The 13,014-nt window shown below is 45.3% G+C and overlaps 1 protein-coding gene across 4 annotated transcripts in view; it reads left to right on the forward strand.

The window, feature by feature from the left end:
• The window catches only part of Ect2l (epithelial cell transforming 2 like), an 85,483-nt gene that overhangs the window by 12,521 nt on the left and 59,948 nt on the right, over positions 1-13,014 (forward strand). For all 4 annotated transcript variants that reach the window (XM_085688783.2, XM_085688792.2, XM_085688789.2 and 1 more), the window contains exons 2-3: positions 294-427; positions 1,510-1,622. In XM_085688783.2, coding sequence (XP_085544909.2) covers positions 326-427; positions 1,510-1,622 — 215 coding nt within the window. In that variant the 5' untranslated portion in view covers positions 294-325. The remainder of the gene's footprint in view (positions 1-293; positions 428-1,509; positions 1,623-13,014) is intronic.

The following is a 13,014-nucleotide window of genomic DNA, read 5'->3' on the forward strand; positions in this document are numbered from 1 at the left end:
AACCCCGTTTTAGCTCTCCACTTTCCCAGCCAAGTAAAATCCCTTGTTTAGATTCAGATCTAGATACACATATATAAATACAAAATAAATGTCACACTTAGGAGTTTGTGGACACTTGGTGGGTATTTTCATGGTCTACTATACATATGCATAGACATACCTGAATTGTAATTTTGTGGATGGTTTACCTGTATATTAATGGATATAGTAATTCTGTGATTCCCATAGAGAAAACAATATTATGGTTGCTTCTAAGTGTTCTTATCCATACATCTGTTAAATTGAACCAATAGTTCCTAGAAGTGGAAGAAAGTAATTTGCTGAGATGTCACTCGGGAATTTTTCCCAGAGAAGTCTGGAAATGGAGAGTTTCCACACGAGATTCAGCACCTGGACTCCTTTTAACAACCGGTCCTTAAACAGACAGGTGAGTCCCATGCTCTACAGTGAGTTCAATTGGTAACGTCAATTTTACTGAGTATGTTGAGTCTTATGCTATCATGTTTTTAAAGAAAAAATCACTTAGCTTTTGAGTCTTTTTTAAAAAAATAAACCTGACTATGTCTCAGAGTGAGAGGCTCCTCACCCAAGGCTCTGTTACCCAGGAAGGCACAGCATCTGCCCCCTACTCCCACTCTGCTCCTCCGGGACACCATGGGCTTCTGTGGTGGGGGAGGGAAGTAAGGGAAGGGCTTCCGAGAGGCGGCAAGGGCGCTCTCATATATGTTTCTATGTGTCTTTCATCTGTTCTTCTATTGTATGCACATTGCATGATTCCACGGAGCCCGAGAGCACCTGTTCTTTTGAAAAGTTATTGAAGAAGAATTCTTTGAACTGTAGGGCAGTCTTGCCAGATTTTCATGGAGACAGAGCTTACGTGGGTTCAGCTGCTTCCATAGAGGGAGGCAAGGAGGTAGCTAGCTGGCGGATAAAACTTGATCAACAGGAAAAATGATGGGTTTGCATATGTCCTTGTGTAAGAAAGTTGGGCTGAAACCAGACTTTCAGGAATGTTGGTTCACCGTGTCTGTCCTCACCAGAGACACAGCTAACAATGGTATTGTGCATTATTACTCATTTTCAGTTTTGTGGGCATTATAAAGCCCCATAGCAAAGGGCAAAGAAAACCAAATCCATACTGAATGGTACTGCTTCCACCATTCAGGGAGTGGGGCCTGTAGACAAGGTGGAATACTTGGATTCTTGCCCTGGGCCACACTAACCTAGGTAAACACAGGAGCCCTGGCTCATCTTACCTGTGTTCTCCAGAGGCTCTTTCTGGCCCCTCTGTAATTATACACCCCCTGGTTTTCCCCACTGGCCCACGGACAAGCCCTAGCTTGCCTGGCTGACCTGAAGGCCAAAGCAAAGACCCTCCAGCCTGTGTGAAAGTACTGTGAGCTACCATGAGCATGTGACTATTAGCTCTGAGGTTATTAGCTGACCGACTGCTTAGCAACTGAGGCCTTCTGGAAGCCGACCGTGAAATCTTGTTTTCCTCTCTTCTAGCTCTTTCAAGAAAGAGTTGCCCTGATAAGTCACTGGTTTGGCCTCTGGACCCACAAGCAGCGGCAGGAGTTCTTATTTTCAATTCTTTTGCAATGCTCTAAGTCACAGCTAAGGTAAAAAAAAAAATAGCATAATGATAGAGTTATTGGTTCTTAAGCTAAAATATGGTAGCATGTTTATATAAGCCTTAAGACGTTTTTCCTCTTTTCTCTATAAAAAAAAAATGAGGCCATTGTTATTTGACGGTTTATGAACAGATCCTTCTAGTGCCTGCTTCCTCTTTGAGTCTGAAACAGAGCCCGGGGGCTTAACACCTTCGTACCACTGGGCGGCTGCTTCATTTTTGCAAACACTTGTCAGTGGCTTGGTCTTTTCTCCTGGTCTATTAAATTCTTCTTGGAGCTATCAGACAGACAATATATGCCAGATGGGTAGACAGTTCGTAATGATTATTAAACAGTGGATGGATCTAAACATGTAAAAAGGGGCAATACTAGTGGCCTTTAGGGTTATGGACAAGATATACAGCTAATTGATTATTTGTGGATTCCTGCTTTTACTTCTCCCCTTCCTCTTTGAAACAGATAGTGTGGCATTCGTTAGTTAAAATCACAGCCAGGGAGGCTAATGTCCTGATCAGGAATTCGTATTCTAGAGGTCATTAGCTTTCTCTCTCTCTCTTAGATTTATTAATTTGTTATGTATGCAATGTTCTGTCTACACGTATGCCTGCACACAAGAAGAGGACATCAGATCTCATTATAGACGGATTATATATATAGACGTCATATATATATATATATATATATATATATATATATGTCAGATTATAGACGGTTTTGAGCCGTCATGAGGTTGCTGAGAATTGAATTCAGGACCTCTGGAAGAAGAGTAAGTGCTTAATCTCTGAGGCATCTCCCCAGCCCTTCATTAACTTTCTCTTATTGAGAAGGTCACAATGGTTCTGCAACTTTCAGGTATTTCCCAGGTAACAGAGCAAACATCAGACTCAGGAGTTAATCAGACCAACCAGGGACTTATTAAACAGCCAGCTAAATGTTAGAAATACTCACTATTTCTAACCAGTATATTCTAGAAAGCCCCTCAGTGTGCCTGGACCTGACTGAAGAACCTAGCTGGGCCAGTAGCAGGTGCTGTAAGGATGGTTTTGCAGGATTCATCCCCAAAGAGGTGATCTTGAGTCCTTCTGGGATAACTGCTGGTAACTTCAGCCAACAATCATAATTCAATAGCATTTCTGAGATGTTATCCCTTGTCCAAGGAGTGAAACTCTTTACCAACTCTGTCAAACCTGCAGAGGAGACTCAAGGAAGTGACTTATTTCCTACCATTTGCTTCGTGAAACTGGGTATGTCATCAGCTGGGGTTAGTTGATTTCACTCTGAGCTCAAGGAGAAATTAACCTTCAATTTCTATATAAGCTATCAGAAATCATCAAGAGGTAGGCATGGGCAAACTGGCTTCTTCTCCAAAAGCTGCCTTCTACCCTTCCTTCCAGCTGTCTCTGCCCATCACATTGAGATCAGTTATTTTTTTTTCTCTTCTCCACTGGCTCTTGCTCCTGTATCTGTGCGCACAGAATAGAACATTCTCTGAGGCTTCTTGGTGTGTGTGTGTGTGGGGGGGGGGGTGTCACGGAAAGGAGGCAGTTCCCTGGCTGTGTTGAATGAATTGCGAAGACTCTTTTATTTAAATAATCTGTATTTATTTATTTATTTATTTATTTATTTATTTATTTATTTATACTTAAAGTGTGTGTCTTGGGAAAGGGCACCAACAGAAGCCTGAAGAGTCTGTCACATCCTTTGGAGATGGGAGTACAGGCACCTGTAAGATGCTGTGCCACGTGGGAACAGAGCCCGGCTGCTCTGGAAGAGCTGTGTGCGCTCCTGACCACTGAGATAGCTCCCAGCCCTAGCGCAGGCTCTGCAGTCAGTGTCTGAAGGTCAGGAAAGCCGTTTTCCCCATTGGTATTTGCTGTCATTCCTTTTATCCTACCTTGCAGCTTTCCAGAAAAAAAAAATAATAACAGACCAAACCTCATATCCATCATCACTTTACACAGCTCCTTCTCGCCTCAGGGACCATAAACCAAGCAGTTTCTGCTGTGACCACTGGAGGGCATTCGAGATCTTGTGGTATGTTTGAGGCCCGGTAGTCAGCCGGTCACTGGAAATTGCAGCCTTGCCTACCTGGATTCTTCTTTCTGTGGGATAAGCATGTGCGACCAACGTGTTCTGCAGAATGTCTTTGCTTTGCTTGACAGCAGCTGTGTTCCCATGGAGGGAGCAACGAGTGAGTCATAGCTCATGCAGCCGTTAGCCTGCTCTGGACTGCTGAGCTCACAGGAAGTTGTATGTGAGTTGCTGTTTGCTGGATCTGACCTTCTGAGGTCATCTTTAAACTGTAGAGATGGTTTTGTTATTGAAACAGTCTGTTTCTCTTCACACACCCCCTCCCCCCCCCACCTCCGTCTCAGGCTTTCATACTTGGAAGACTTGACCTACCCTCAACTGTTCCCAAAGGTTCACTGTGGGTTGCTAACTAATTCCACTAGAGCTGTGTTCCACATTCGTTAGCTCTAGACGCTCAGCTCAGTTTTGAACAAGTTAATGGAATCAGCTTTCTGTAAAACATCTTTATCAAAATAAACAAATAAATAAAGTAATACATCTTTATCGAGATACAATTCGTATACGATAACATTTGGCAACCACAAGACTCAAGTGATTTGTGAGGTCACCTACAATCTAAGTGTAGCGCGTTGCCGTCCTTCCCAGAGCCCTCCTGGTCAGTAACAATCCTTCTCCATCTCCAGTCGGTTCAAAGGTGCCCATACAGGAGTCTACTTCCCGTCTCTCTAAATTTACCCCCTCTGGACTCTTTGTATAAATAGACCCAAGCTATACATGATTCTTTCATGTATTAAAATGTTAAGCCTTGTCCATTTTATAGCACACTTGAGCACTTTTCTTTCATCAGCTGATAGACCTTTGGTTGGTTTCTCCTTCAGGCTGTTGAAGATCATGTTCCTGTGAACTTCTGTATCCAGTTTTTCTAAAGGGGTGCCTGCATTTATTTACTTATTGGTTATTTGAGACAGAGCTTCTCTGTGTAGCCCTGGCTGTCTGGAACTCTCTCTGTAGACCAGGCTGGCCTCAAACTCACAGAGACTCTCCTGCCTCTGCCTCCTGAGTGCTCACAGTAAAGGTGTGTGCCACCTCTGCCTGGCTAAACTTAGAGGAACTTTTATTTTCCTCTTTTTGTTTGTGTTTCTTTTCTGGCTCTTTGATCTTTTTAGCATAGGTAGAAGAAGAGGGCTTAGTGGTAGAGTTCTTGCCTAGCATGTGCAAGAGCCTGAATCCAATCCTCATTACGGGTGAAAGAAGCTATGAAGTATATATGTTTAAGAATGAAATGAATGGCTCTATCAGTAACCGTGTTATGATTTATGGAGCGGCCCTGGCAGATCCCACGGTGGTGGGCGGGCAGAGGACTGTGACAGGAAAGGGACAGACAGATATGCCATGCAGAGAGAGCCTGGGTATGGAGAGTTTATTTAGTGGGTATTGGGAGGGTATAAGGGTAGAGGTGGTATGGGGAGGAAAAGAAAGGAGAGACAGAGAAAGAGAAAGAGGGACTGAGGGGGGGGGGAGAGGAGGGGAGGGGATGGGGGCAGACAGCTGCTTCTTTGAAGAAGAGCTGGACAGGGAGAAGGGAGGGAGTGGAGACCACTTTAGGAGCTGGGGGGGAGTGGGCGGAGCTTGTCTCTTAAAGGGACAGGGTTCTCAAGTGACAGAACAGACAGCATAATTATAACAAACAGTACCATCAAACTTTATTTATCTATTATGTTTCTTTTGAATCCTCCTTATTCCTGTAGTCTTTCTCCTCCCATAACTGCAAACTTAATAAATAAGAGAATCATCCATCACTTGGGCTTGAACTCTGGAAACTCTGCTGTCTTTACAGACCAATGCGTCTCTCAGGACAGGACCAGTGTTTGTTTGTTTGTTTTACAATTTGTTTTTTAAAAATCCTTTTCAGGGCTGGAGAGATGGCTCAGAGGTTAAGAACACTGATTGTTCTTCCAGAGGTCCTGAGTTCAATTCCCAGCAACCACATGGTGGCTCACAACCATCTGTAAAGAAATCTGGTGCCCTCTTCTGGCCTGCAGGCACACATGCAGACAGAACACTGTAAAGAAAGTAAATAAATAAATCTTTAAAAAAAAAAATAAAAAAATAAAAATCCTTTTCAGACAATATATTCTGATCACACTTCTCCCCTTCTCCAGCTCCTCCCAGGTCCTCCCCACTGCTTCACACACCCACTCCACTCCTTTTCTTTCTCTGGAGGTCATTGTTTTAAATGTTTATTTTGTTTTTTCCAAATACGTTTTAATTCAGATAGCCACATTTATAAACATGGTATTTCGATATCAGTAGGATTATATTATCCCAAGTTTCTTGGAAACTTTATCCCTAACCTTTATGAGATATATTTAAACATCAAAGACTTAATATTCCACTGTTAATTTTTAGGACGATCTTAAATGGAATTTTATAACTAGGCTATTTTTCGCTGATTTAGCGTCTCAAGTCGTCCTTCTGGCCAATGGTCCTCCTAGACTTCCCTCTCCTGGAAGTGTTTCTGTCCTTCCATCCCGGGTCTTCCCCGGGACATAACAGGCCTCATGGCTCCAACTGGTGTCTGCCTTCTTCCACTTGACTCTGAAGGCAAGTGTCTGTCACACTTGGAGAAGCCGACTGTGACTTGCTCGCCCTGCTGCACTGGTGGGACCGGTTTTAAATTGCTTCTGCCCAGCTGCCAGCATTGCCTTTTTTTTACAAAGGCCTTTCATTCCGGACCTGGAGAAGTTTAAACTTGTTGCCTTCCTGGGTGGGTGGGGCAGCGCCCACGCAACTGCATTTTCAAGAGGTGGGGGAGGGAGGAAGCGAGGGCCAGAAGAAAGAACGAAGGTCTTGAGCAACGCAAGAGAGATCAGCTCTGGCCATCTGTCTCCATCAGAGCAGAATGGACTTGCGGGCGGGCGGGCGGGCGGGCGGGCAAACATATGCACCCAGGTACACTTAAGAAAGAACATTGCCTGCTCCAGTACATTCATCCGCTCTTTCCACGAGGCTCCTGTAAGGAAAGCCTCACTTGTGTGTGGTCTGTAGAGAAAACTGGGTGTGCGGTTTTTCAGAGAAACGCACTTCAGTCTTAATTTGGAGCCCACACAGCTGTGTCACTCCGCGTCCAGAAACTCATTCTAAAGGAAGTTAGTTCCACCTGACAATGAGGACGTTGTTAAGGAAAAAATACCTTCAGTGATGGTCTAACCCTAAAGCAGGATGGAACCAGCTTTTGAGGACCTTGACAACGGGCAGAGGGATCCCTGGTGTGGTATTTGCCCCAGAGAAGGGTGCAGCTCAAATGGCAACGCAACACAGGCAAAGTGAAAATTCTAGCCGAGGGGCAGAGCAGAGCAAGGGGCTGGGAAATCACTCGGAGGAACTGCGGGGGTGAGAGGATTCGGTCTAAGCCAACCTAGCAAGCTCCTGCTGGAGACAGGCCAGGGGAGCAGACGTCCTCTGAGGGGCAGTGACGGACCAGGAACCTGATCACGTTTCCAGGGTGATCAGGTTTCAAGGGTTTAGGGTTTGACAATGTTGTTTGCTAAGACTAGGTTTTACAATGGAGCTCTCTGAAGGACGGAGGAGGAGGCTGCCCAGGAGCCTGGGAGGATTAGAAAAGTTTAGTCAGAAAGGTGCAGGCAGTGCTCAGAGGCCGAGCTGTATACCTCTGTACTTCAAACTATTGTTATCTGGACATGCAGAGAGTCTGGAAGCTTGGGTCATTTTGTTTCTTTTCCCCTAAGGCCCATGTTCTGAGCATTCTCCAGCTTCTTCGCAGTTTTGGTTTGTTTGAGACAGTCACACACTGAATGAAAAATAGTTCCATTCATTGCTGCAATGTTTTTGTAGGGATGGATGGTGCTAATAAAACACTTGAGTTTGTTTATTTTTATTTTATTTTACGTGTGCGGGTGCTTTCACCTGCCTGTATGTTTGTGCACCACGGGTGTGTAGTGCCTTCAGAGGCCAGAAAAGGGTGTTGAATCTCCCGGGACTGGAGTTACAGACAGTTGTGAGCCACCATGTCAGGGCTGGGAATGGAACCCAGTTCTTTGAAAAAGCAAGCCAGAGCTCTTAACCACTGAGCCATCTCTCCTGTCCCCTCCCCAAGAAACAAGCTTAGCTTAAAATGAAAGGAAAGCCAGGCAGTGATGGCGCACACCTCTTAATCCCAGCATTCAGGAGGTAGAGATAGGTGGATCTCTGTGAGTTCGAGGCCAGCCTGGTCTACAGAGCGAGTCCCAGGACAGGCTCCAAAGCTACAGAGAAACCCTGTCTGGGGTGGCAGGGAGGAGTATTGCCTTGGGGATGTAGTGCAGTAGTGGGGCTGCAAAGCAGGTCCTTGCACTTAAGTTCTCAGTCCTCTGTATCCCCTCCTCCTCCTGTAGGAACCACCCACCCTGGGGGATGCCACCAAATACAGTCCCTTGTTTGTCTAAACCACTCTATCCTAAGGCTGGCCCCAGAGTATCTCCAGTGTACAGGGAGTGGCTTGAGATGTGTAAGAAAGGAGCAGGAAGAAATGTTCTTCACTCTTCCCAGTTCCCGCCTAGGGTTTACACACTCCATTACCTGCACACCCAGGCCATTCGAAGTCTCTTTCCCCTGTTCCCCACCCCTCAGGTGTTAGGTGCCTGAGGATTATTTGGTTACCCCACACCCAAGGGCCCCGAGAGTCCAGGGCACCTGGGGATTAGACTGAATTCATCACGGGATTTACATCCTTGAGTGTGTTTGGTTGAGGAGAGGCCTTGAGTGTGTGTTGGAGGGGGTGATTCTGCCGAAGAGATGTGAGCAATGTAAAGAACTCCTCGAGGTGTTTTCTTCAGCCTTAAACCTTAGCTGGCACGTAAGGATGGGTGTGTGCCCTCTCCCGCCCTGGGGTCTCTGGTATGTCAAGGTTAGTGCTCAGAGTCCCCGGGGAAACCATCTCAGAGAGCCAGAGCATGAGGATGGCGAAACCAACATGCAGAAATCCTGGGCCTGTGATGACATCATAGGCTCCTTGAATCGGAAGCTGCCCTGATTCGAAAGTCTAAAACAGTCTTGCTATGTACTAGCCACGTCTCTGGACATCTCAACTCTGGGGGGGGGGGAGGCACTTGGCAGTCACACAGATGTGAGAAAGCCCATCACACCCACACATGTGGTCTAGGTAGTTCATCAGAGGTGTGTATAGACAGACATTCTCCTCCAACCATGTGTATACACTGTGCTGTGTACTTGAATCAGCTGCAGCCACAGAATCCGCCCCGCTGCCTGCCACTTCCTTACCAGTGGGAAGTGAAGTTCACCAATGCTGAACAAGCGCGTGCCATCAGACTGGCCTGGAGTTTGTAAAACACAGATCATGAGTCTTGATAGAGACTTTAGCTCAAGTAGCCTGGAATGGGATTGAGGAAACTGTTGTCAGCAAGTTCCCCAGGTGATCTGGTGCATAGCCAAGGACAACACACGCTAGGCTCTCTAGGCCCAAAGGCTCCGCATGCCTCTTGATTCCCTACTTCCTGGAGGCAGGAACACTGGCAACAACGGCCACCCTGACTTTGTAAGTGTGTTTTGCATCCTACACTGCTGAGGCTACTTAGTGGTTTTAGAAGATGCTTCATTATGCAGTTGGCCCTCAACTTGACGGGAATAATGAAGATTTTCTTCCTACATGGCTGGAAATTCCAGGAATAGATGTGGCTGCAGATGAAGTCAAGTTTCAGCAATAAAGCCAATGCCTTGTTTCTCTCCTTCCCTGCTCTGCCGTCAGCGGCCTTGGCTTCTTATGCATCCTCAGTGTGTCTACGGTGGAAGGAAGTGCATTGTTTGGGGTTTCATTGTAACTGGACTAGCTTATATGTTCAGGCCAGCACCCTCCCATACAGCCCCCTGTACCCCTGAGAAGGCTGTGTATCTCAGGCTAGTACCGGGGTGACTCGAACTCCTGATTCTCTTGCCACCTCCTGAGCGCTGAAGCTAAAGGCCCGTGACACAATGCCCATGTACGTGGTGGTGCTGGGGAACAAACCCAGGGTTCTGTGCATGCCAGACAAACATTCTACTAACTAAGCCGTACCCCTAGTTCAGGACAGTGTCTGGGTGAGTGCTGTCAGAGACTAAGCCATATAAAGTGACTTGGCCTTGATCCTGTGCTGCTCAGATCTAGAGAAGGAGTCAGTTTCTATGGATACCCATGGACCACAGAATAGAAACTGAAGTCATTACCATCTGTAACTCCAGTTTCAGGGGATCTTATGCTTCTACCCTCCTCAGGCACCATACTCACTCACTCACACACACACACACACACACACACACACACACACACACACTTAAAAAATAAACCTTAAAAATAAATAGAGGTCATTTCGCATAAAGAAGGGAAAGTGATGGCTAGCAAAGTTGAGAGTCTTCACTTGGCACCCACTGTGGGTCAAACCCATTTCTGGTTGTGTTGGGGTTCAATGGTGAACAAAGCATGGGAATTCCTGTTGTTCACATTCTAGCTCCCCCAGCCTGACTGTTCTTTGTTTAGCCGGTTCTCCTCGTCAATTGGTTCTACTGTTTCCACCCAACCACCCAGCCAGTCACCCAGTAAGAAGAAAAGAAAGATAAACAGGAGAGAAAGGTAACGGCCCAGAGGCAAAAGGTAGACAGGTTAATTTAAGAAAAGCTGACAAGAAACAAGCCACGCTAAGCCCAGGTATTCATTACTAAGAATAAACTTCTGTGTGTGCTTCATCTGGGAGCTAGGTGGTGGGCCCCTAAAAACAAAAAGAGAAAAAGATCCCACAATGCTAATCTGAGCTCAATCTCCAGGATCCGCATGACAGGATGACAGAGCTGACCCCTACAGTTGTCCTCTGACTGGCACACACAGGTCATGGCACATATGTACCCGCCCCAAAATACAAACAAAATATTTTTAAAAAATAATCTGCATCTGGTGATGGATGGAGATAGAGACAGAGACCCACATTGGAGCACTGGACTGAGCTCCCAAAGTTCTAATGAGGAGCAGAAGAAGGGAGAACATGAGCAAGGAAGTAAGGACCACAAAGGGTGTGTCCATCCACTGAGACGGTGGGACTGATCTAATGGGAGCTCACCAAGGCCAGTTGGAATGGGACTGATGGAGCATGTGATCAAACCGGACTCTCTGAATGTGGCTGACGGTGGAGGCTGACTGAGAAGCCAAGGACAATGGCGCTGGTCTTTGATTCTACTGCATGGACAGGCTTTGTGGGAGCCTTGTCTGTTTGGGCTCACCTTCCTGGACCTGGGGGGAGTGGGGAGGACCTTGGACTTCCCATAGGGAACCCTGACCGTTCTTTGGCCTGGAGAAGGAGGGGGAGGAAGAGTGGGGGGAGGGAAGGGGAGGGAAATGGGAGGAGGGAAGGAGGTGGAAATTTTTAATAATAAATAAATAAATAAATAAGAAAAAAATAATCTGTTGGGCTGGGCATGCTGACACACTTAAAGACTCAACACTCAGAAGATTGGGACAGTCAGATGGCCATGTGTTTAGGGCCAGCCTGGGCAACATAGCCAATATCAGGGTAGCCAGGGCTACAGAGTGGACCACTATCCTAAAAACATTTTTAAAATAAATAAATACATTTTTTAAAGGGGGGTTTTGTTTTGTTTTGCCAAGGTCTCACTATATATTTGTTCTGATGTGGACTACAATAAACCCAATACCTTGCGGTGGACTTAATAGGACTCCCGAGGCTGGAGAAAAGGCTCAGTGGTTAAGAGCATGGGCAGCTTTTCCAGGGAACCCAGCCTTGAGTTCCAGCACCCACACAGCAGCTCACAAGTTTGTGTAACTCCAGGCCCAGAGGATTTGACAGTCTCTCTGGCTTCTGTGGGCACTGAAGGCTCACAGTGCACAGACACACATGCGGGCAACACACCTGTTCACATAAAAATAAAGGAAAAAATAAAAACAAATTAAGTAAGTCTCCTAGATTTCTCAGAATGTATAGGTGCCCTGCCCTCAATATTCCCTTTTAACTTGTAGAGTTTCCCACAATTTTATTCTTGTTGATTGTATCCTTCTGTCTCTTGCAGTTTCTGAAAATTAGGTGTTTGGGCCTACCTAATTGAGTTGCGGTTTGATTTTTTGATAAGAAGATATGATAAGTGTTCTTAGGGTTCCCCTTCAGAAGGGCGTGTCAGATGTCTCTCTGGATGCCATCTGCCTTTCTTCGCTTAGATCCATTATGTTATTAAGAGTTGCAAAATGTTGACTTGTTAAAGTTCAGTCCTTTTTAGCTTACTAATTGAAATTCTTCAAAAGAGAGGCCTCTTGTCTTTGCTGAGTTTGTTTCTCTGGAAGTGCTGTTTGTCCTGAAAAGGCAGACAACAATAATCTGGTTTTCTAGCTTCTTCCATACCTGGAAATTGAGTTCCTAGTAGCATTATGAACTCACGTAATTTTATTATGAATTTAAATATTTCGATGTGACCCAATTTCAAGTTGTTTGGTTAGCTGTTTTGTTTTGTTTGAAATGAGGTCTCACTATGTGGTCTCAGTATGTGGTCTAGGCTGGTCTGGAACTCACTATGTAGAACAACCCTGTCTGGGAAAAAAAATAAAAAAAGAAAGAAAGAAAAGAAAGGAAAAAGAAAGAGTGTTTTGGTTAGGAGTGGGACTCTGCATCCGCTTCCCTTTTTCAGTGTTGGTATTTGTTGGCCTTGAACCTGTTTAAAGCCTGAAGTACTCTGAAGTGCTGATACGACACATGAAAAATTTCATACTACATTGTGCACAAAATTATTTACAGTATGGTATAGAATTACCTTCAGACTATGCATACACTTGCTATATAAACAAATTTTATGGTTAGATTTGGGTTACATCCCTAAGATATTTCATTATTTGTGCTCAAACATTCCAAAATCTGAAAGGAAAAAAAAATTCCCAGATTCAAAACACTTCTGGCCCTAAGTATTTCAGTTAAGGAAGATTGCACCTATGAGTATGTTCAGTTCTGTGGACTGTGGAATCTCTAATAATGAAGTGTGAAGCTATAGGTAGTGTGTAAATGAACGAGTGGACTGATTTCACACATCAAAAACAGGCATTCTCCCCTAAATCAAAACCAGAAAACAAAAGTATAAGTAAACAAGCAACAACAGCAAAAAAATAAAAATAAAAGATGAAATCCCTGAAGCGTAGACCATCATTCCTAGGCCGTTCCTCTCCGTCAGGTGCATCAATCAGGTCAGCACCAGCTCATCACACCCTAAGCTGGTCTGTATCCTTGCTAACCCATATGCGGAGTCCAGAGGCCTCCATTCCCCCTCCCTTGATCTCTCTGCAGTATTCAGTAATATCTAGTTCTGGCTC

The sequence above is a fragment of the Myodes glareolus genome, chromosome 1, assembly GCF_982192425.1.
Source record: "Myodes glareolus chromosome 1, mMyoGla1.1, whole genome shotgun sequence".
Lineage (NCBI taxonomy): Eukaryota > Metazoa > Chordata > Mammalia > Rodentia > Cricetidae > Myodes > Myodes glareolus.